The sequence below is a fragment of the Ochotona curzoniae genome, unplaced genomic scaffold (assembly GCF_017591425.1).
Source record: "Ochotona curzoniae isolate NIBS_2020 unplaced genomic scaffold, NIBS_Ocur_1.0 scaffold_2683, whole genome shotgun sequence".
In the NCBI taxonomy this organism is placed as follows: Eukaryota; Metazoa; Chordata; class Mammalia; order Lagomorpha; family Ochotonidae; genus Ochotona; species Ochotona curzoniae.
This window is the reverse complement of record NW_024467100.1, coordinates 6,355,869-6,376,895: the sequence shown is the minus strand read 5'-3', so window position 1 is coordinate 6,376,895 and position 21,027 is coordinate 6,355,869. Positions and strand designations below refer to the sequence as shown.

At 42.3% G+C, this 21,027-nt stretch overlaps 1 protein-coding gene across 1 annotated transcript in view; it reads right to left on the bottom strand.

The window, feature by feature from the left end:
- CD244 (CD244 molecule) overlaps positions 1-20,811 on the bottom strand; it is a 29,989-nt gene extending 9,178 nt beyond the window's left edge. Inside the window, exons 1-3 of the mRNA XM_041003273.1 lie at positions 20,364-20,811; positions 523-859; positions 150-425 (exon numbers count right to left, since the gene is read on the bottom strand). Coding sequence (XP_040859207.1) covers positions 150-425; positions 523-832 — 586 coding nt within the window. The 5' untranslated portion in view covers positions 833-859; positions 20,364-20,811. The remainder of the gene's footprint in view (positions 1-149; positions 426-522; positions 860-20,363) is intronic.
- Positions 20,812-21,027: the final 216 nt, after the last annotated feature.

Here is a 21,027-nt window from a genome sequence, read left to right as displayed (position 1 = left end):
GCTCTGCAGACAGAAAGGCCCCTGGGGAAATGCTATAAGGCATTGGGAGACAAAACCAAAGGATCTCACATCTGGACTTCTTTCCCAAGAGCCTACTTATGCAATCCAACACCTCCAGTCCCTGTTACAGGCCGAAGTACTCCACATACCCTGGTGGGCACTCAGGCAGCCCTGGTTAATGGTGATGGTGTGATTTGCCCAGCTGGCAGGGTTGCTGACATTGCAGGTATATGTGTTATTGCTATTAGCATCACTCCACAGTTCCACGTAGGTGAAGTTGCTCTCCATTTGGAGCAGTTCACCATCTCTGTACCAAGTGTAGTTCACGTTGCCATCCATAGAAACCAGGCAGGACAGAGTCAGTTGACATGTTCCTGTCTCCAGGGTCTTCCAGTCCTCCTGTATGTCGGGCCTCTTGACACGATCTGGAAGCAGAGGTGATAATCAGAAAGATTCTGAATGACTGAATAGACTAGACCTACAGGAATCAGAGGGGCAGAGTGACAAGTCCTGGAGACTCACCAAACACGGAAACATTGAACTGGACTGTATAAACAGTGCCATTAGTATAGGTGATTTGCAGTATGTAGTGACCGCTGTCCTGCTTCTTTGCTGCCTCAATGTGAAGAGTCCAATTTTCCTTTATACATGTAGCAGTGAGATGAATAGGAGGAGAAAATTTTTCGAACATACTATTTTCTTTTTTCCAATTACATATGGCCTGAGTCTTAGTAGAGAAGGATTGGTTCACCTTCCACATTAAAGAATCCAATTCTGTCTGTGTCTTGAAGGATTGGAGGCTGTAACTGGAGAGGCATTCCCACGACGCCATTCTTTTGGATAGTATCACCTGGGCGTTCTATAGAAAAGAACCCAAGTTGAAGTGAAGATGGCAGGAAGAACAGTGTGGACAGTTGAGTGTGGCTTCCTTTAAGACAAGAGGACTGAAGAGGACTGGGGACAATTTAAAGAGCTTTCAGTGTGCTTCTCTGCCTCCTTTCTCCCATGTTGTGTTCTTCTTATGTGAAGGGACCAGCAGATCAATAGTACAAGCTGAAATCTCTCAAGTAATTACTATGCAATGAACATTTTTCAAACACTTTAAATGTTTTAAGTATTCAACATTACAATCATCCTAGGAACTGCTAACCTCCTTTTTATAGGTGAGCAAATTGAGTTCGAAAGAAGTTAAGTAAATGGCCCAAGTTACACCACAAGAATGCTGAGCTTGAAATTGTCAACTTGTGATTTGAGGATAAATCCATAACCATGGCATCATAAACCTCCTGTCTGATGTGACTGTCTCCCAACAGCACAGAAATAATAACAAGTGGGCCCAACTGAAAACCATTATGCTAAGTTGGGCCCACTTGCCACAAAAAATTTATTTCATTTTTTTAAGAAGCTGAATAGTATTCCATAGAGTAGATGAATCATAATTTATTTATTTTGTTTTGATGAACCATAATTTATACGGAAGTGTCTTGAATGTGTTTATTCATCAAGGAAATGTGTGTTAAAACGAAAGCATCAGCCTGTTGTCTGAAGTAGAAAAGAAGGATCCACTCAGGGGAAGAAAAGTAGGTGGAAATGTAGCTTCAAAGGTTCTCTGAGGACAGGGAACAAGGCAGAAAGTGAACACTTCGTGCAGGATATTAGCGATCAAATAGTTAAGTGAAAGTAGAAAACCAGCTGCCCTTAGTGACTGGCAGCATTACAAAGAAATAGATTCATACCGTGAAGAACAAACTTCTTAAGCTATGCAAAAGAAAAATACACTCAAGAGGCAAATCCAAGCCAGTGGGATGGAAGAGTTGTTAATAGAGTCATACACAGAGTGACAAATATGCCCGTCACATTCAACAAAAAAGTGGCGAAGAGTAGACACGCTGGAAGATGCAAGACAAACTGTCAGTCACATTGTCAGTGGTTGAAAGGGTCAAGGACAAAGCCCCACAGAGAGGAAGCCACATCAACAGATGTGCATTTCATCAGCCAGGCATGAGGCTAGTAAACTTCCACCCCAGCTAAGTCACTGATGGGCTGAGAATACAGGGGATCTGAAATGGATCAGCTAAGACAGACAATGGTAACAGAAGCAACCACGAACTTGGCAAAAGCACCAATTCAGGTGAGGCTCTTGGAAAGCTGAGAGCCTCTGGCCTGTTGAATGTTATTTGTCTGTCTGTTTGTTTGTTTTTTAAGATTTATTTATTTATTGCAAAGTCAGATATACAGAGAGGAGGAGAGACAGAGAGGAAGATCTTCCGTCTGATGATTCACTCCCCAAATGACCACATGGCCGGTACTGTGCCGATCTGAAGCCAGGATCCAGGAACTTCTGGGTATCCCACACAGGTGCAGGGTGGGTCCCAAGGCTTTGGGCTGTCCTCAACTGCTTTCCCAGGCCACAAGCAGGGAGGTGGATGGGAAGTGGAGCTGCCGGGATTAGAACTGGCACCCATATGGGATCCTGGCGCGTTCAAGGCGAGGACTTTAGCCACTAGGCCTGTTATTGTCTGTTTTAAGGGATGCTGACCTTAGTAACTTTCACCTTGTTTGCTGAGATGTTATTGCTTTTTTAACTAATAGATTGTTACCAGTTACCACCTCGCTCTTGTGCACGTAGCATGGTTTTCACCCTGCTCTTGTGCATGTAAAATGATTTCTGCATATTCACTTTAACTATAAAAACCCTGTTTTTTCCTCCTTGGTGCACTATCCTATGAGATAATTGTTGCCCTGCTTTATAACAAATTTATTTTTCTTGAAAGGTTGAAGATTCTGTGTTCTTATTTAAAACATCTGGCACCTGGACGCAGGGCTCAACTGGCAGAGGAAAACCAAAAGGTTATTGGAAGAAAAATGAAAAGGCTAGTAGAACTCCAACTGAAATGCTCAAGGTAAGTGACTCTTGGCAAATCACGGGAATTCATTGTCATTCAGAGAACAATACATAGATCTTTTACTGGGGCTTTAGAGGGGCTCAGGATTATAAACCTCTCAACGTACATGCGAGGATCTCTTTCCACTTTTAAGTAAGCACTGTCACTTGTTTCAACCAACTGTCAAATATGTGTTAAGCTATACGGTGTGCAGAAAGTATTGTGGGCTTTAAAAATATGAACCTTAAGCCACTACAGCTAGATTCTGAAGCGTCTAGCTTCTCCAAAAGAGCATGCCTTGAGAGGTTGTCAGTCCACCGACAAGTTTCAAAAATGGTCCCTGCTGCCCTTGCCCCCTCCAGGACAAAGAAAAAGCAAAAAGCAGAGCTCAGAGGTTCATGCTGGATCGCTAGCCTCCTCCTCAACTGAGGAGCAGCAGTGAGAAAATAGCGATGAAATATGGGACAAAATATGTGCTAACTAATAAATCTCAGTATCAAGTATTATTACAGAAACTTTTAAAAATAACCAGTGAGCCTGATCATTTGAAACTAACAAAACCTCATAAGCTTGCTGCAGCTTCAGCTGCTCATAATATTCTGTGGCCGTGTCCCCTCCTCCAGCTCCCTGGCCCTCACCAAGGACGTCACTTTCACTTTCCGAAGCTTAGCCTCGGGTTTCTCCTCTCTCTGCCTATCCTGTAACTGTGAGGTGGTTGAATGATGTAGAGGCTGGTCCAGACTTTCCAGAGTGAGCTGACCTTTTAAAATATCCCTACATGAACACTAATGTTTTTAAGGGATTTAAGAAAGCAGTGACCATGTATGAGCTAAGGTTGAAGAGGCTGGACAAACTCCCTTCTCATTTGTAAAAATGAAATAAGGAAAATAAGGAACCTGATGTGGATTTCTTAGCTTGACTAAAAAACTGTGCTATAAAAAGGATTCTCTCAACCAAGCATTCGAGATTTGCTTTTACAAACCCTGGTTTGTGAAAATGCAGATTCTGAGTGCCAACATACTTTATGTCCAATTAAGGCTGCTAGGGGCTTTATGACTGGTTATGGAAGGACCTGTATGGATTTGGTCAGAGTCCTATAAGGCTAATTTATAGTCTGCTACCCTAAAGCATTAGGCTAAAGCAGAATTGACTTAAATGTTATAATTGTGACAAGCCCAGACACCTTCAACAACAATGCAGAGCACCTCTGCTGTTAACTCAAAAATATGGCACTAATACTGCTAAGGATCACCCCCCTAAAATGCCACAGAGGCCTACACTTGACAAAGGAATGTGTATCTAAAACTGATTGTGATGGCCAATGCCTATAACCAGGAAACTCCTGGCTGGACCAGCTCCAGGTCCCAAGTAATCAGAGGTGCTTGTAAAACACCAATATCCTATTCAACTTGTGGCTATACAAGAGTAACGAACTTAAAACCTGGTGCTGCTGGAAGTGCTAAGTAGACATTAATATCTCTCAAAATTTCACTGTCACTCCTGTGTCTCTTCACACTGTACTCCTCACCCCTACAGGTGGAAATCTTCAAGAACAAAGTTCTAATCAATTGTGGCAAATGGATGTTACTCATATGTCTCTTTTTCCTAAGGACTCATTTGTTTAAACTAAACCAATGTGCTAATTCTTATCTACAACTTTTTATGCTATGATAATATTTGTGTTCTCTAAGTTTTCATTTTTTAAAAATATCTAAAAACTTACAGAAGTCTAATTCAACTTTGTGTACCTTCAAGAGTTTCCTAACAGGTGAAGCATATTGGTAAAATGTAGGTCAAAATGCCAGAAAAAGATGAATGTTTACAATTTTATAAATGTATCCAGATTATTCAATGAATATCTTGTAGGATAATTTATATTACTAATAAAACTAAATTATAGATTTTCAGTTTAATGGATATATTCCACAATAATGACATTTTTTTTCCCCTCTGAGAGTTTCAATTCAGACTGGATTATCATGGCTGACTTTTCACTTGCTAATTTCTAGTGGGCACTGCTATTACCAAGCTTGGTTAATAAAAACTCCTTAGTAAATCCTAATTTTTCTGACATCTCTCTCTTGCACCCTGCAACATCTTAGAGGCCTCATTCAGAAGGCAGTGGCTGTCCTGTGTTCTGGAACTTATCTTGATAATCTGCGGAACCACCGTGATGATTAATGCAGCCCCAAAATTTACACTGACATTTATATCTCACCATCTGATGTTTGTTTTGAGTACTCATCTGGGACTCAAGAGGGCTGGATGCAGCACAGCTTCTTGAGTCAGGGTCCATATGAGACATCGTTATGGCCCATTCCGTTTCTAAATTGTGTGTGGTGGCAACCTATGTCTGTCTTAATGTATGTCTTTTTGTTAAAACTATTTGGTTTAACAGGTCCAGTGTCAAGATAACTGGTTACCAAAACTTCTTCTTACAATCTCCCAGGATGCATTTTATAAAATAAAAAGAGATGTTGTTTTACAATAACACTAGTTGGCCTCAATACTCCTTTAAGATTAAACGAAAAATGGTCACATAATGAATCTTAGTTTTATGCCACTCTTTTCCAGTTAGAGTTATTTTAGGCAAAAAAAAAAATTAATTGTCAGTAAACATTGTATTTACTGGTCAAAAAATGCTACACCTTTTACTTATTATAATGAACTCTTAAAGTTTTCCTGTAACAATAAAGAAATTATTTAAAAAGACAGATGTACTTGTCTAATCTAAGTTCCCTAAGTCATCTTGGCACAATTAAGTATAAATTGGACAAAGATAAAAGACTATTTGGGTCTGTTTCAATACCATATAAACTAACAGGTGCCTCTTGTCAGTTAATAAATTTTATAATTCCAGGCATAACTATTTAAAATCTAAATCTACCTATGTTTGTAAACCATGTTAAAAATTGTGGCAAACTCATGTTACTAAAAATAAAAGGAATTCTAAATCAATTGACTATAATTTAAAAAATCTAAAGGTCTTAAAGTTTTCCTAAAACTAATGTATTATTTGGTCCTAAATAAAGATCACTAAGTCAACACAAAATATCTGTTTCATATAATTTAAATGTTTAATATAAATTGTAAAACATATCTTAAGTCATTAATGCATTTGTATTCAAATTTGCCAATCAAATAAGTTATAGGCATTATGTTCTCATTACTGTCTATAATGTACAATTTAGTTTAGTTGCTAACTTATACTCTTAGATTTATAGCAAGCATCAAAACTTCAGGTAAATGTTTTCTAAAATTTTTATTTAATAGTTTTCACTTAGTATTGTTCCTCAGAGTAAACAACCTGGTGACTCAGACTTGGTTCTTCATTTCTCCTCTACTCTCTCAAAAACTAAAAAACTCTCAGGATTTCCATACCCTATAGAAATAATGACTACTTTCTTTCTGTAATAATGCATAAACACATAGAAAAGAACAGGTAACCTGATTATCTCCTCATGGACATTATCCTACAACATTTCTAAATTCCTTTGGACACAACCTGTAAGTTCTAAATATACTTTAACTATTAAATCTTTCTTTTTCATCTATTTTTTCTATCATAAAATTTTCTCTACTATTAATACAAACAATAAATCTTCATATACTAATAAAAATTTCAAAACACTCTATTTAGAGTAGTCCATCCTACACATTACAGGTATTCCCTATAACCCTCAAAAACAAGCTATTATTAAATGTGCACATTACACCCTAATATTGTTAAAAAATTATAAAAAACGAAAGAGGGAATATCCCCTGAATACACTCTATGTCTAAAATTTTTAATACTTGATTTTTAAAATTTGTCTTAAGGAGACTTTAATATTGCTAACAAAGATTTCTATATCTATATTCTCTAATATGGTCTTATAAATTACTGTCTTGATGAGACAGCTAAATGATTGGTATTCGGGAACACTAATAACCACTGACAGAGGTTATGCTCTTATCTCCAAAGAATTTTCTGATTGATCCTCTGAAAAACTATAGGCTTCTCTACTGCTCATCTGGCCTCAGAAGTGTAACAGTTCCCAGGAAAATAGCTCTGTCCCTGAAGAAAATGGATCTTCCTCAAAAATAGAGGAATTTCACAGGATGAAGCTGACAGTCAAGGCGTCACGCACCACAATGACAGCTGCCAAACCACAGGCATGGGGGTCAACTTAAGAACCTCTCTCATGAAACTACCAACATGGTGCAAGGTAAAGGGACAATGGTCTGTCTCCAGAGGCATTGTTTCTAGCCATGATTGCCATCACCACTATGTCCTCTGCTGCCCCAGTAAGTGTGGGGTAGTAATCACACTTCCTGGGCTTACATTCCTCATCCCCCACTAAATCTCCCTGACACATGGTGGGATTCAGTGTTCCAGTATGTGTTAATGACTCCACTTGACCTCCTGGGCCTTTTGCTGATAGGGAACTTAGGAAGAAGGGATGCTGTTAAACATGACATATGAGTTATGTTCAGAAGCAGTCCCCTTTGCATAGGGCCATGTTCTCACTGTTTGCAACCAGAGCACAGGGCTTGGCTTACTGTATCAAAAAATAAAATCTGTAAGTTCAAAGAGAAACAATTATTTTTGTTATCTGGTGTAGCTTTTAAAAGGTCCATAGTTAACTCCACAGGGGTATCAGGCATGCATTGCCACAGTCCGATTCAGGATTCCTCTGTTCCATGGTTGTTTTGGGCATCTTGTGTGGGAGCAGTAATGAGGCAGATGATTAATATTTTCTATAGAAACATCATAGATTATTTCATCTTAAATTAAGGCAAACAAAATAGTACCTATAATTTGTATTATTACAACCTCAAACAGCCTGTATCACATGCAAAAAGATATTGTAAGAGACAGATTGCATATGATCTACATCAAAGAATTGAAAAGCCTGCTATACTTTTAATACACTATGTTATTCCTTAATCGGTCGGGAGAGCAAAGAAATCTTCCACATTCTTAGATTGTGTCGGGAAGATGTTAAGTATGACCTATCAAGATTGTAATAGGTAACTTACAGACAGAAGACTCAAATCTTCATTAGACATTAGCAAAAATTATAAAGACATACAGTGGGATCCAGGAGCGATCCTGACACCCTCTTAACAGGAGGTCATAGGCACAGAGCAGGGGGGGGACCCCTGAGTGGAACAGGAGGACAGGAGGAGGCTGTCTCCTAACCCTGCAGACTCCCAGATTCTCAACAAGGACTATCAGTATGGGCACCAAGGACTATATGCCACCTCTCAAGGAGACCATGGGGAATTGGACTGCCCTCATAGGCTGAGAAATCTGAGGTCATCCATTGCTTGCTGGATCTCCCACACTTGACGGAAGAAGCCCAGATCCTTCCTCACAGGATCTAATGTCATTGGAACAACAGCCAGGAACCCTGAGTGGTCCTCAGAATCAGAACAGTAAACTTCCTTGGGGATGTGAAAGAGGAGATTTCTCTGGTCCTTAGTTCCAACTTTGGCTCCCCGCCCCCTCTTGCAATGACCATCAGGGTCGCTTTGGAACCTTCCCAAAAAGTTAGACCAGATAGACAGAGACCAAGGATAAGGAAAGCTTAGAACAGACAGGAAACAGTCAGCTTGGACTCCAGTATACCTTACTAGGTAGGCCACAGAGATCAGTTATTCCTCACTAAGGTATTAAAGATTTCTCTGCACACTCCTCCTAAAACTGTTCTGCTCTTCAATTGCTAACATATGGTATGTTTGAGTTATATACCAGTTTGGAATATCCTAAAATTCCCCAAGTTCAGTAAAAATCACACTTCAATAGTATAAACTGCTAAATATAAAAATGAAAATAGACATGAGACAACTGAATTGTACTCTACGACTATTTTAAGGTGTACGGCAGCCAGTTGTGTATAAACTAAAATTGAAATGTCAATGAAGTAGTCACAGGATGTAGTTAAGAACTTGCATTTTCTAACATATTGGTCACTCAATACCATGTCAATTAACTTCATGATGTTGTAAATTGTTGTTGATGTTATGTAGTGGCTTTACATTGGAGGGGATGACATTCTGCCAGCTCTACTTTCAGACCAGGGATGGTCTCCCAATGAAACTGTTGAATTTGTCTGGACAATAAGATGCTGGACTCTCTGTATGGTCCATGCCTACAATGAAGAAATCATGACTGGATTTGAACTGTACTACTGCAACAATATGAAGGAATTCAATTTGGGGGGAGGGCTTTTAAAGGGGTTGGGGGAATCCCAGAGCCTATGAAACTATCATAAAATGAAATTTAAAAAAAGAGAAATGTCATAAATCATAGCTCTGTGGGCTCTGCCCATAGCCAGTATGATAGAAGTTTATTAAGATGGAGTCAGACTAATAAAACCATTGAGACTCGTGTTAGTTCATCTGAGTCTATTATTTGGCACGGAGGTGACATGGCTGCTCCTTCTTATATTCCTGGATGCTTCCATTAGGGCACATTTGGAAGCTAGCCAGTGCTGTGGAATCTATGAAGACTTGGATAGGAACTGTCTCCAACTGGACTGGGAAACTCTTGGTGTCATTTACAAAAACTTCAACTGTTTATACTCAAGCTTGTGTTAAACTACCTTTGTGTTACTGGTGGGGCCTGTACGTCGGAATGACTCAGCAAATTTTCTGTCACGCATGACTTGTTCTTTGTACAGATTCATCTGCAAACAATACTATAAATTTCTCCCAAGAATCTATATACTTGCTCAGGGCTTGTGTGGGATTATGGCTACCTGTCAGACCTGAAAAGGGATGGGAAGAGTCAGCCCTACATTCATTCTTCATACCTTGATTTATGAGCTTAAAACATAGGCCACACGGTATATAGGAATGTTAATTGCAGTCATACTGAGAATTATTGCTATCACTGCAGCTGCAGCTGGAGTGGCTTCGCATCAGGGAGTGTACACTGTACATTCGTACAAAAATGGCAAAGAGATTCAGAGCATTTATGGGTTACCCAGAGACAAATTGATAGATAATTATATGACGAGATAGCCAATTTGGACAACTGTTATCATACTGGGAGATCAAATACAATCCACTAACATGCAACTATCTCTAAAATGTGACTGAAATTATACTACTCTATATATGACTCCTGCGCCTTGAAATAGTGCACAATTGTGACTAGGGGAGGGTTAGAAGTCATTTAATCATGGTAATGTGTCACCTGAGATGAGGGAGCTTCAAACTGCTCTTGGGACAACTTTTCAAATGCAGTTAAGTATCATATATGACTATCAGTTATCAGAAGATACAGCTAAGGGTGTCTTTTAACACCTTAAGTAAGATTGTCGGGGAAGTGGATTATTTTTATCATTTCTACTTATTCTTGTTTGTTTTTGTTGCTTTAATGTAGTCCGGAAAACTTTTTCAACCTTCAAGCTAACTGCACACCATCACAAGGTGGTCTAACATATTATGCTTCAAGCTCATGAAAACAAAAGGGGGAAATGATATAGATCAGCGAAGACAGACGATGGTGACAGGGCCAACCACGAACTCGGCAAAAGCACCAGTTCAGATGAGGCTCTTGGAAAGCTGAAAGCCTCTGGCCTGTTGAAGGTTATTGTCTGTTTTAGGGCATGCTGAACCTTGGTAACTTTCGTTTTGTCTGCCGGGGTGTTATTGATTTTTTAATTATCAGATTGCTACCAGTGACCGCCCTGCTTTTGTGCACATAGCATGATTTCTGCATATTCACTTAAACTATAAAAACCCTGTTTTCCTTCTTCCTTGGTGCGCTATCCTATGAGAGAGTTGCTGTCCTGCTTCATAATGAATTCATTTTCCTTGAAAGGTTGAAGACTGTGCGTTCTGAATTACAACAGGCTCTTCATTACTTCCCCAGAGGTACAAGAGCAGCCAGACAAGCCAAGCGTAAAAACTGTGGGATGGCAGCCAGAAGCATTAGCCACAAAGCCAACTTCCTGGGCCAGGTAGGCAGGATTTCAAAAATTACAACAAAAGAAGCAAGTAAACACAATACCTGAGTTGTGAACCGCTATCACTATTGGTTCAAGCATGGGTTTATCTTACTGACTCAAAGACAGCACCGAAGTTCAGCTGGTACAACAAGTCAGCCTGACTGTGTTGCTCAGAGCTGGCATCTGAAATGAGTGGTTGCTGCTTATGCCAATATTGTAGGTAGATATTTTTAATATCACTTCTATGTGAAGGAAGGTAGTTATTAAGGGCACTGGATCAAGACATAAAGGAGAGCGCAGCATGGTAGCCTGGCAGCTAAGTCCTTGCTGTGCACATGACAGGATCCCATATGGGTGCCAGTTCTAATCTGTCAAAACAGTCAAGAATGACCCTGTCACCCTGCACCTGCATGGGAGACCCAGAAGAGGCTCCGGGCTCCTGGCTTCAGATTGGCTCAGCTTCAGCCGTTACAACTGCTTGGGGAGTGAATCAACGGATGGAAGATTTTTCTGTCTGTCTCTCTTCCTTTCTGTATATCTGACTTTCCAATAAAAATAAAATAAATAAATCTTTTTTAAAAAAAAGACAAAGGGAAAGTTTTAGCCCTTGCCTTGAACTGTTTACAATCTAAAGGAAGACAAGCCTATGACATCCAACTAGGATGAGCACAAGCATCATCTATGCACAAGGAAGGCATGGGGCATTACGAGTAGCTGCTCGGATGAGGGGGCAGTTAAGGAAGGAGTGAATGTCAGCCTGGCAGAAGGTAGAAGGGCTAGGGAAGAGAGTGGAGCAACAGCAAAAGGGACACAATTGCACTCTGGCCACAGGTCTGGTCTCGGCGGTAGTAAAACCTCTATCAAGTTTGTCAGTGAAGTAGGGTTTGGAATATGAGCATGATTTGAGGTGCAATTAACTGGTTCTATTTTTAACTTTTATCAGATCATGAGAGCGTAGAAACTAACAAGTGTCAAAAACATAAACGTACAGTACAATGAGTAAATATAAACTTCCACACAACCACCAGCAGACGGGGAGCTGGATGAAGAAGTACATAAAGTGATCAACTTGCTGACTAGACTATCATATACTTGAATCAATTCTCTGATCTGCAGTCCCAGTGTTGTACTACCATCAGGTTATTTTTCAAACTACACCACTATATCTTATTTCAATATAATGTTGTATTTATTTACACAGATAAGATGGGCTGTCTACAAATAAAAAGGAGCTTGGAAGAATATCAAGTGTTTGGGTTTGTTGGTTTGGTGTTTCAAATGGTAGGAGAATGAACAAAGGAAAGAAAGTCAGCACTGGAAGAGCATTCTTGCCCTGAGCACAGGCAGGTGTGACCATTAAAAGAGGTCAATGAGATTGATTGATACTAAGAATTAATGGGCCTGGTCGAGGTTGGAGGATGTGAATTGGTAGCTTTATTGCTATAGCTGTTTGCTGCGGTCCTCAGCAGTCCAGTACGAGAAGAGAGAGAGGGTTGCAGTGAGCTTCCACAGTTGGGCTGGAATTGGGGCATGTGTGAGAGTGCAGGGTAGATACAGAGAAAAGCTAGTAGCTTATACTCGTTACTGTCATTGATACCAAAAGATCTCAGCTGCTGTCCCAGAATGATACATGTGTCTACTTGGGAGAATGAGAGTCACAGCTCAGAGTGGTGAGACCACAGCAGATTTCAGTGGTCAGTGCAGACCTCAGGGCCCCTTCCACTGCTGTGCTACTTCTCAGCAGTCTTGGGGGCCCCTTTTCCGGTGGTTAACAAGAGGTAATGTGAAATAATTGTGCAGAGGAAGGACAGGGGACAGGAGATGCATTGCACTGTAGCCTCAGGCAGAAGTGTATAACAAGCACAGTGGAAGCTGAGAGACCATCTGACCCAGCAGAGAATTCCACCCACCCTTAGATCACACAGTGGGTGATCTACAGCCTGAATCTACAGATGGGAATAAGATGTAAGTCCTGATTGCCCTAAGATATCCACCTGCCACCCAAAGGATCCCATGTATGCCAGAGCAGTACCAACGCTAGTTAAGGAAAAATAGTATAGTATACAATGTCTTCCAGAGCCAAGGCTCACTTCACTTCTCAACTTACCTCTGTTCTGGCCACATTAATTCCTTCCTTTTGACAATGCATCCCCTTACTGCTACCAAAATCTGCCTTTGTCCTGATATCCCTCTCCTTCGACCAGTCAAGCAAAACTTTTCATTTACAACAGAGTCTCCAAGGTGATAGGTATGTTTTATTTCCGTGCTTCACGTTAGCGCCCTGTGTTTTCCCTGCTTTTATGTAGACCATTTCCCTGCTTGGGCTGTCATTCTACTTTACTTCCTGAATTTTTCCTTATCCTTTAAGGTCAGTTTTCTAGAAACTGACCTTCCTAGAAGAAATCTCCATCTTTTCAGCATGTTCTCTCTCTCTGTCTCTCTGTCTCTCTGTCTCTCTGTCTCTCTCTCTCTCTCCTCTTTCCTCTTTGTTTTATTTTGGAGAAGCAAGCAAGCAGAAAGTTCTCAGCCTTTGGTTCTCTTCCCAGATTCCCACATTGGCCAGGAATAGGCCAAGATCTATTCAAACAGGATCTGGGAATTCAATCCAGATCTTTCACATGGTTGGCAAGGTTCCAACCCTCCTATGGTCAACATTGGCAAGAAGGTAGAGTCAGGGGTCTGAGTCAGATATCAAATCCAGGCACTCTAATGTAGGATGTGGGTTTCTTAACCAGTAGGCTAAATGCTTGCCCCTTAGCTCCCTTTTTACTCTAAATGTATATTGCTTGCCAATAACACTTCGAATTTTTCATCTCTTCCAATGTTTTTATACAGACATCTTTCCTCTGTCTGAAACATATTTAAGGATAGAATTAACATCTGTTACATCCTTTGTTTCCCCCCACAAAACTTTGCATAGTTCTTGGAACATAGCTTAATGAAGTTGTTTATTAATTTGTTTATTAATTATTAAATGGGAATGCATCTCAATTAAGTCCCCCAAATGACTCCAATATAGACATTTTATTCAGTATACCAGAGAATGCAGGCTGCACACCCTGGCAATTTTACCTCCAAAACTGCAGGCCCTCAGAACAAAAAGTCAATGACCCCGAAGTAATGAAAAACTACCACATACTTCTTGATTCAGTCACTTGAGGAAACAATTTGACAACATGTGCCAGAGGCATATGCACATAACCTGTGATTCTGCTGTTAGAGATATATCCAATAGACGTGAATGGACAAAAGGGATCTTAGCAGCATTACTACAGTAGGTAGAAGAAAGAAAAACAGAAAGGAAGGAAGGAAGGAAGGAAGCAAGCAAGCCAGAAAGAAAGAAAAAAAAGCAAGCCAGAAGTTCACCTGTAATAGCATGAATAAATGAACTCATAAACCATGACATAAACGCATAATAAAGTTATGAAAATGATCGATTTACAAGTAATAATGTAGAAAAACTTCATAAGATGTTGAACAAAAGAAGTCAGACTCAGGAGTGTGTGCCATGAGATTTCATACAGAAAAGCTAGCCCATGATGTCAGAATCCAAAGCAGTGGTTGCACAGCTGGATGCAAAAAAGAGTAATGAATGGGAGAAAGTATGGTAGATAAAAGGGCGGGCTTGCTTATTGCTCATTGAGATGTAAGTTTATACTTTTGTGCACTTCTCTGTACATACGCTACACTTCAGTTGATAAGACACACTTTGAAAGACAAGGGCCTAGATTCCCCTTGAGAGATTTTCATAGACTTGGATTCTCTGTGGCATGTGCGAGTTCTGGATCCCAGTCTTTCTCCTGTGCCTAGTTATTCCACCTGTCACAATTGGATTAAGGGAAGGCTCAATGAGGAAGAGATGAGTAAAAATGATTGAAGCCTTTGTATAGCCTATAGTGGAGACTCTTCCTGGAGAACACTTGAAGACACTTAAAGACAAAGGAGTAAGGGCAAGGGTAGATTTTTTTTCCCATAAAAACTCACCCCAGACTCCAAGGCCCCTGGAGAACGAAAGCCTCCATCATATTCTCTGGAGTTTCCTCAGAATAAACAATTGAAACTTGAATTTAAGGTCTACTCTCTGGTCTCTGTCTCCCAATATATCCAATCCCAAAATCATCTCAGTCAGCCTCAGTCTGCCGACCACAAACCATTTGCTTGGAGTATCTCTGTATTGGGAACAGGTGTGCACTGATCATGGTTGTAATTACATATGGATTCAGGTGACACAACAAAAGAGACCATGAACATATTTACTATTGAACTTCAATGCCTGGTCCAGTGCCAGGTGTAGAGTTGCTTGGTGAAGGGGTGGGGACAGAGAAAGGAATGTTACTGTGCAAACAGCATCAGTTGGATATCCGTGCCATAGACTCTTCTGGATGCTGAAGGTGCAGCAGTGAACAAACCAGGTGAACCCTGGTCTTGTAGGTTACACACTCCAGTGACTGAAAGCACACCAGGAAACAGAACACAAGAAGTGAAATGCACCTTGCATGTGCCAGGATCCCATATGGGCACCGGTTCTAATCCTGGTGGTACCACTTCCCATCCAGCTCCCTGCTTGTGGCCTGGGAAAGCAGTAGAGGACAGCCCAAGGCCTTGGGACTCTGCACCCACGAAGAGACTCATCTCCTGGCTTCAGCTCAGTACAGCTCCAGCCATTTCAGCCGCTTGAGGAGTAAATCAACGGACAGAAGATCTTCCTCTCTGTCTCTCCCCCTCTGCCTATATCTGACTTTCCAATAAGAATAAATAAATCTTTTTTGAAAAAAGTGAACTGTATGTAAGAGAATATGCAGGTGAAAAATTAGATGGAGTTGAGGGGTGGCAGGGTGGTTGGCTGTCACGCTCAGTGAAGAAGGTATCATAGGAAGTATTTGAGCAAAACCCTAAGAAAGTGAAGGGGTGATCTGCCTACACAGTGAAGGAGTGGCATCCGAGGTACAGAATGCCCAACATGGAGTGTGTGCAGAGACCACTAGCTGGCACTGCACAATCTGTGAGCAAGAGAAAAAGCACAGAGGATGTGGTCAGGCAGGCCAGGTTACACGGACCATCATACAATATGTGGCTTTTCCTCTGTGAAATGAGAAGCCTTGTAGTTTCCACAAAACTGAAGATTGAAATGTACATAAAAGAGAATGCGTATTAAATTCTTCAGCAAGTGAAGTGTACAGATATATTTCAATCATCGTATGCCTCTGATGAAATACAGTATCACTTTTGTGTTCTTCCTGGTCACAAAGCACAGGATAAGCTGAATGAAAGGAAGGAACCTCGGACAAACCCCAAGTAGGGAGCCTCCTACTCTCCCAAAACATCCATTTCACAAGAGATAAAGGAAGGCAGAGGATTGGCCACAGGTTAAAAAAGAAGAAAGAGCAGTACCAACCAAATGCCATCCATGAGTCTGACTAGAACCTGGGACAGGGAAAAGATACCAAAATGCACATTATTGGGAGAATCAGTTCTCAGCGACTGCAAGTTTGGCGGTCCCAATGTTAAATTTTACAATTGTGTTGCAGCTATAATACAAAGACCTGGCTTGCAGGATAATACAGGCTACGACATTAAGAACGGGTAACTTTTCAAATGGTGCAAAAAAACATGTCAATATACATTTGTGTGCATGTATGTAGAGAGAAAAAAAGAAATGTGTATGTTTACATTTACATGTTTTTGAAAGGACAAGAAATACAACAAACGTGAAATGTTAACAAATGATGGGGTAGGCATTTGTCATAGTAGTCCAATGCCACCAGGGATGCCCACATTCTGCAGGTGGGGCTGTGGGTTTGAATCTTCCCTCTGCTTCCCAATTCAGCCTCCTACTAATGTGCCTCCTGCGAGGCATCAGGTGGAGACCTGAGTATTTGAGACCTGCCACCCTAGAGTGAGTTCAGGCTCCTGGCTTCCGCCTGGGATAGCACTGTCACTGTGGGCATTTGGGGAGTGAACCAGAAGCATTCTCTTTAGTTCTCTCTCTCTTTCTCTCCTCCTTTTAATTATCTTTCTCTTCCATCACCCATCCTTTTCAAATAAAATTGAACTAAAAATTTTAAAAATCGCTTCTCAGCCTTTTGGCCAAGATCAAGTGTCAAAAAAAAAAAAAAAAAACAAAAACATGGGGAAGAGCATGTGAGCAGCCGCTGAGGAAAGTGTGGCTGCTGGGTGCGGCAGGAAGGTGAGGCGCTCCCTGCTGCTGCTGCTGCTGCTGCTGGGCTGGGGCTGTGGCAGGGGCTGGGGCTGGGGCAGGGGCAGGGCCTGGGGCTGGGGCAGGGGTTGGGACCTTGAGCCTTGAGCAGCCTGCGCTGCAGGGAGCACCTTGGGCCGGCCAAGGTCCTGGGTGGCAACCTGCAGACCCAGAAGCAGCTCTGCCAGCAGCACTTCTCAATCCTAACCCTAAGTGCTTTTCACCTCCTACACAACCTTTCAGAGGCAGGATGATTTCCGGCTTGCCTCTCTGAATTCGCACCTGCAGTTAGATGGAACCTGGTGAGAATTTCCTCCGCTGTGAGCTGGAGAAGAGCCTCGGAATAGAACCAGGCCACGCAGATTTCTACCCTTGGATCTTAGGGAGAAAGCCACTTCCTTTTCCAAAAAGTGGAAGCTGAACGCCCCTCCCCCACCACCACCACCAAACCTTGCTCCATTGGGTTCCCCATTCAGCCTGTTGGCTGCAAAAAGCTTGTGAAAGCAACCCCAGGATAATCTATTCTGTGAAATACTATTCAGCCATTAAAAAGAATGAAATTCAACCATCTACAACAAAATGGTCCCAACTAAAGATCATTATGCTTAGTGAAATAAGCTAATCCCAAAATGACAAATATATGTTCTCTCTGATACAAGGCAACCTTTATGCAAAATATAAGATCAATAAACATATAGGTAAGCATGTGTAAACATGTATTTATCTAGAGGGACAGTTAAATGGAGACAAGAACAGCATGAAGTGGAGATACATTGCAATAGTCATCTCTACTTCTGAATAAAAAATTAATTCCCAATGAAACTGTTAAAAATGTTTTGACAATAGAATACTGGACTTCATACTATTATCTAAACCTACAATATCAGGATACACTTAAATGGAAGAATGTTGTTAGGGACTAAGCTATTGTTATAATGTAGGGGGTAACAGTGGGGCTTGAGGGGTTCGGCGGGGGGTGGGGGAAGTGGGGGAGAGTGGAAGGGAAAATCCCCAAGTCTAAGGAACTGTATCATGAAAAATAAATTTTTTTTTTTTAAAAAAAAGGAAAAGCCAAAAGTTCCCTGCCTGATTACCTGACAAAGATGTTCGGGTCTTTTTTTTTAATATTTCATTTATTTTTATTGGAAAGTCAGATATACAGAGAGGAGCAGAGACAGAGAGGAAGATCTTCCATCTGATGATTCACCCCTCCCCCAAGCAGTTGCAATGGCCAGAGCTGTGCCAATCTGAAGCCAGGAGCCTGGAGCCTCTTCTGGGTCTCCCACACAGATACAGAGTTCCAAGGCTTTGGGACATCCTCTATCGCTTTCCCAGGCTACAAGCAGGGAGCTGGATGGGATGTGGGGCCACTGGGATTAGAACCGGTGCCCATATGGAATCTGGGCACAAGCAAGGAGAGGAATTTAGCTGCTAGGCTACCACACCAGGCCCCAAAGATGTTCTTAAGGGAACAGCCACCTCCTCTCTTCCAGGACACAGCTGACATTGGCTATCACTTCCTTCTCATCAAAGTCCAGAGTAAAATAATGGTACCACCTCTCAAGACGACACACTGATCATTCCTTCATGGCCAATGGCGAGGCAGGCCTAACACTGGCCTGTCTGCGGTCAGGTTTTAATGAGTCACCTGTGTGTAGCTACGTGACCAGTCTTTGTTAAAACTGAGCCTAAACTCTTACCCCTGCTTCTGGTTTTGTCCTATTATGTTGCGACAAAACAGCTATTTTTCCCCCCAAATTTTCTATTTCTCCTTCCAGTTTCTGGGTTGCCAGGGAGAGATAAGAGAAGCCACACCCAGCCTCCCAGCCACCGCAGTTACCCAGGGATGGAGGATGGCTACCTGATATCAACTCAGGGTCTTTGGAGGTAATTTTTACTAGTTTCAGTTCAAGTAGATGATACTTATTGGCAGGACAGTGAATTAAAAAACTTAGGAGTGAATCTAAAGGAAGGGAAAACAGGAATTCTTTGCTCTATTATTCCAGCATCTCAAGGACTTTGCAATTAATTCAAACTACTAAGTCTACAGCCAAAGCAAGCAGAGCAACTTCTGTTTCCTTAAACTAGCCCCACCAACACAGGGTGTATACAGAAACAGGAAGGTTGACACATATTCTGTCCCCTACCCAGGAATCTCTTGCTGATCTTGCTGTGGTACAGATCTGCCACCACTGCAGCAGATGGTGGTGAACACCTGGGCATGAGAAATAAAAGAATGCCATGCTTCTCCCACACAGCCTTATCCCTGCTATCATGCTTATCCTTCGACCCCCAAACCCATGAGTCCTCTCATTTGTCTCAAGGCTTTCCAGACTTCCTAGGCCAGATCCCAACCAGGTGATCCACACTAAATCCTGGGCTGTTGGGTCCCTCTTGTCCACCCATAGCAGCTCAGGACTCCAAACATCCCTCCCTGCTCCCTTCTGTATTATGCCGTGCCTAATACTATCTGTTTTCCCCACAAACCCTGAGTCTATGTGAGTTGGACCATGTCTTCCCGGAAAATTGCTACAGTCCTCAGCGGCTCCAGACAATGGTAAGCCAGGGCTGGTATCTGAATCTCTATTGAGCTCCTGGACAAACACCTCTGGTGTCTCACTTTCCCCCTTTGTATCCACCTCACCCCTGCCCTTGTAGTGTCATTCATTTAGACTGCAAGATCAAAGGTTCAGAATAACTCAGAATAACTTTTAGAGAAAGAGATGAACTGCCTTGGGCTGGATCCCCTGGGGATGCCTTAGGAAGTTCCAGGTGGTGCAAAACAGCCTTAGGTTTCCTGTGCATCCTACTAATACTGTGTTCTCCTCCCACCCAACATTTCCCTTAATAATCTCCCAGGTTCCTGAGAAGCCTGGGAAGAGTTGAGAAGCTACAGCACTGGGTATTGGGGAAAGGCCCCTGTTCTAGCCAGTGGCTTCCTCCCCAAGCACCTCCCTCCTTCCCCTGCTCAGCTTGCCTGCCCTAGGGGTCGTCCCCTGTCTGTGTCTGAGATCCAGAATCACCTCTTTTGCCTCACAGTTAGAGGGTGGGGTCTTCTTTGTCCTCCCCCTTACAGCAGCTAGGCAGAGATCTTCTCCCCAATTCTTAGAAAGTAAAATTAAAGACCATGGAAAGTGATCCCCTCATCCAATGCTGCCTGGTCTGCTTAAATGCCCATGACCCACTGTCAGAGCCCTCAGGAACTATAGATCCCCAGCTCCAGGTGATCCTGTAGGTGGCCTGAGTGGGGGCTCTAGGCTGTGATCTCACTGAGGGGTAGAACGCCTGGTCCATGCCAGCCCCTTACCCTCAACACACATACCGGGTCGGGATTCTTACCTTCTCCCTGATGCTGCTTGAGAAGCAGAAGGAAGGTGAGTGTGTGGATGAGGAAAGAAAGGTCAGGTGGCCTCAGCATCCTCAAAAGACAGAGAGGAAGCCCCTTCACCCACCAGATAGTCTGGTGTGCAAGGGCTCAGCAGCTGCTGGGCAGCTGCGAGGCTGTGGTATCAGAGCTGTGGTGCCGTCTGTCCAGCCACAATTTCCTCAGTTCGATGCTGCGCAGAGCTGCCGTGAACTGACAAGGCCTCTGAGAAATCCCCGGTCACTGGACCTGGTCTGACAGTTCCCACAAACTGACGCTGTGAAGCGCACAGTGAGTGGGCGGGTCCTTGGGGCTCCCCGTGACCCACAAACCCAGCTTCAACATCTGATCCCTCTCTGTGCCTGAGCCTGGCGGTCTCCTTCAAAGGGTGGGTGTCTGAGACATTGTCCAGTTCTCTCCATCCTACTAGCAATACAGAGAGATTACATGGGAACCAGACAGCCGTTTCCCCATACTGGAGAGAGGGTAGGGAACAGAAACATGGGTGGAACACAGGAAGAGACCTAAGAACAGGGTGGTGCAGGGGTTTCAAACAATTTAAGAGGCCTGAGGTTCTATGCAGGTAAATATCAAAGTTTGAGCACATTCAAGTGCGTGTGTTGTGTTTTATTTTGGTTT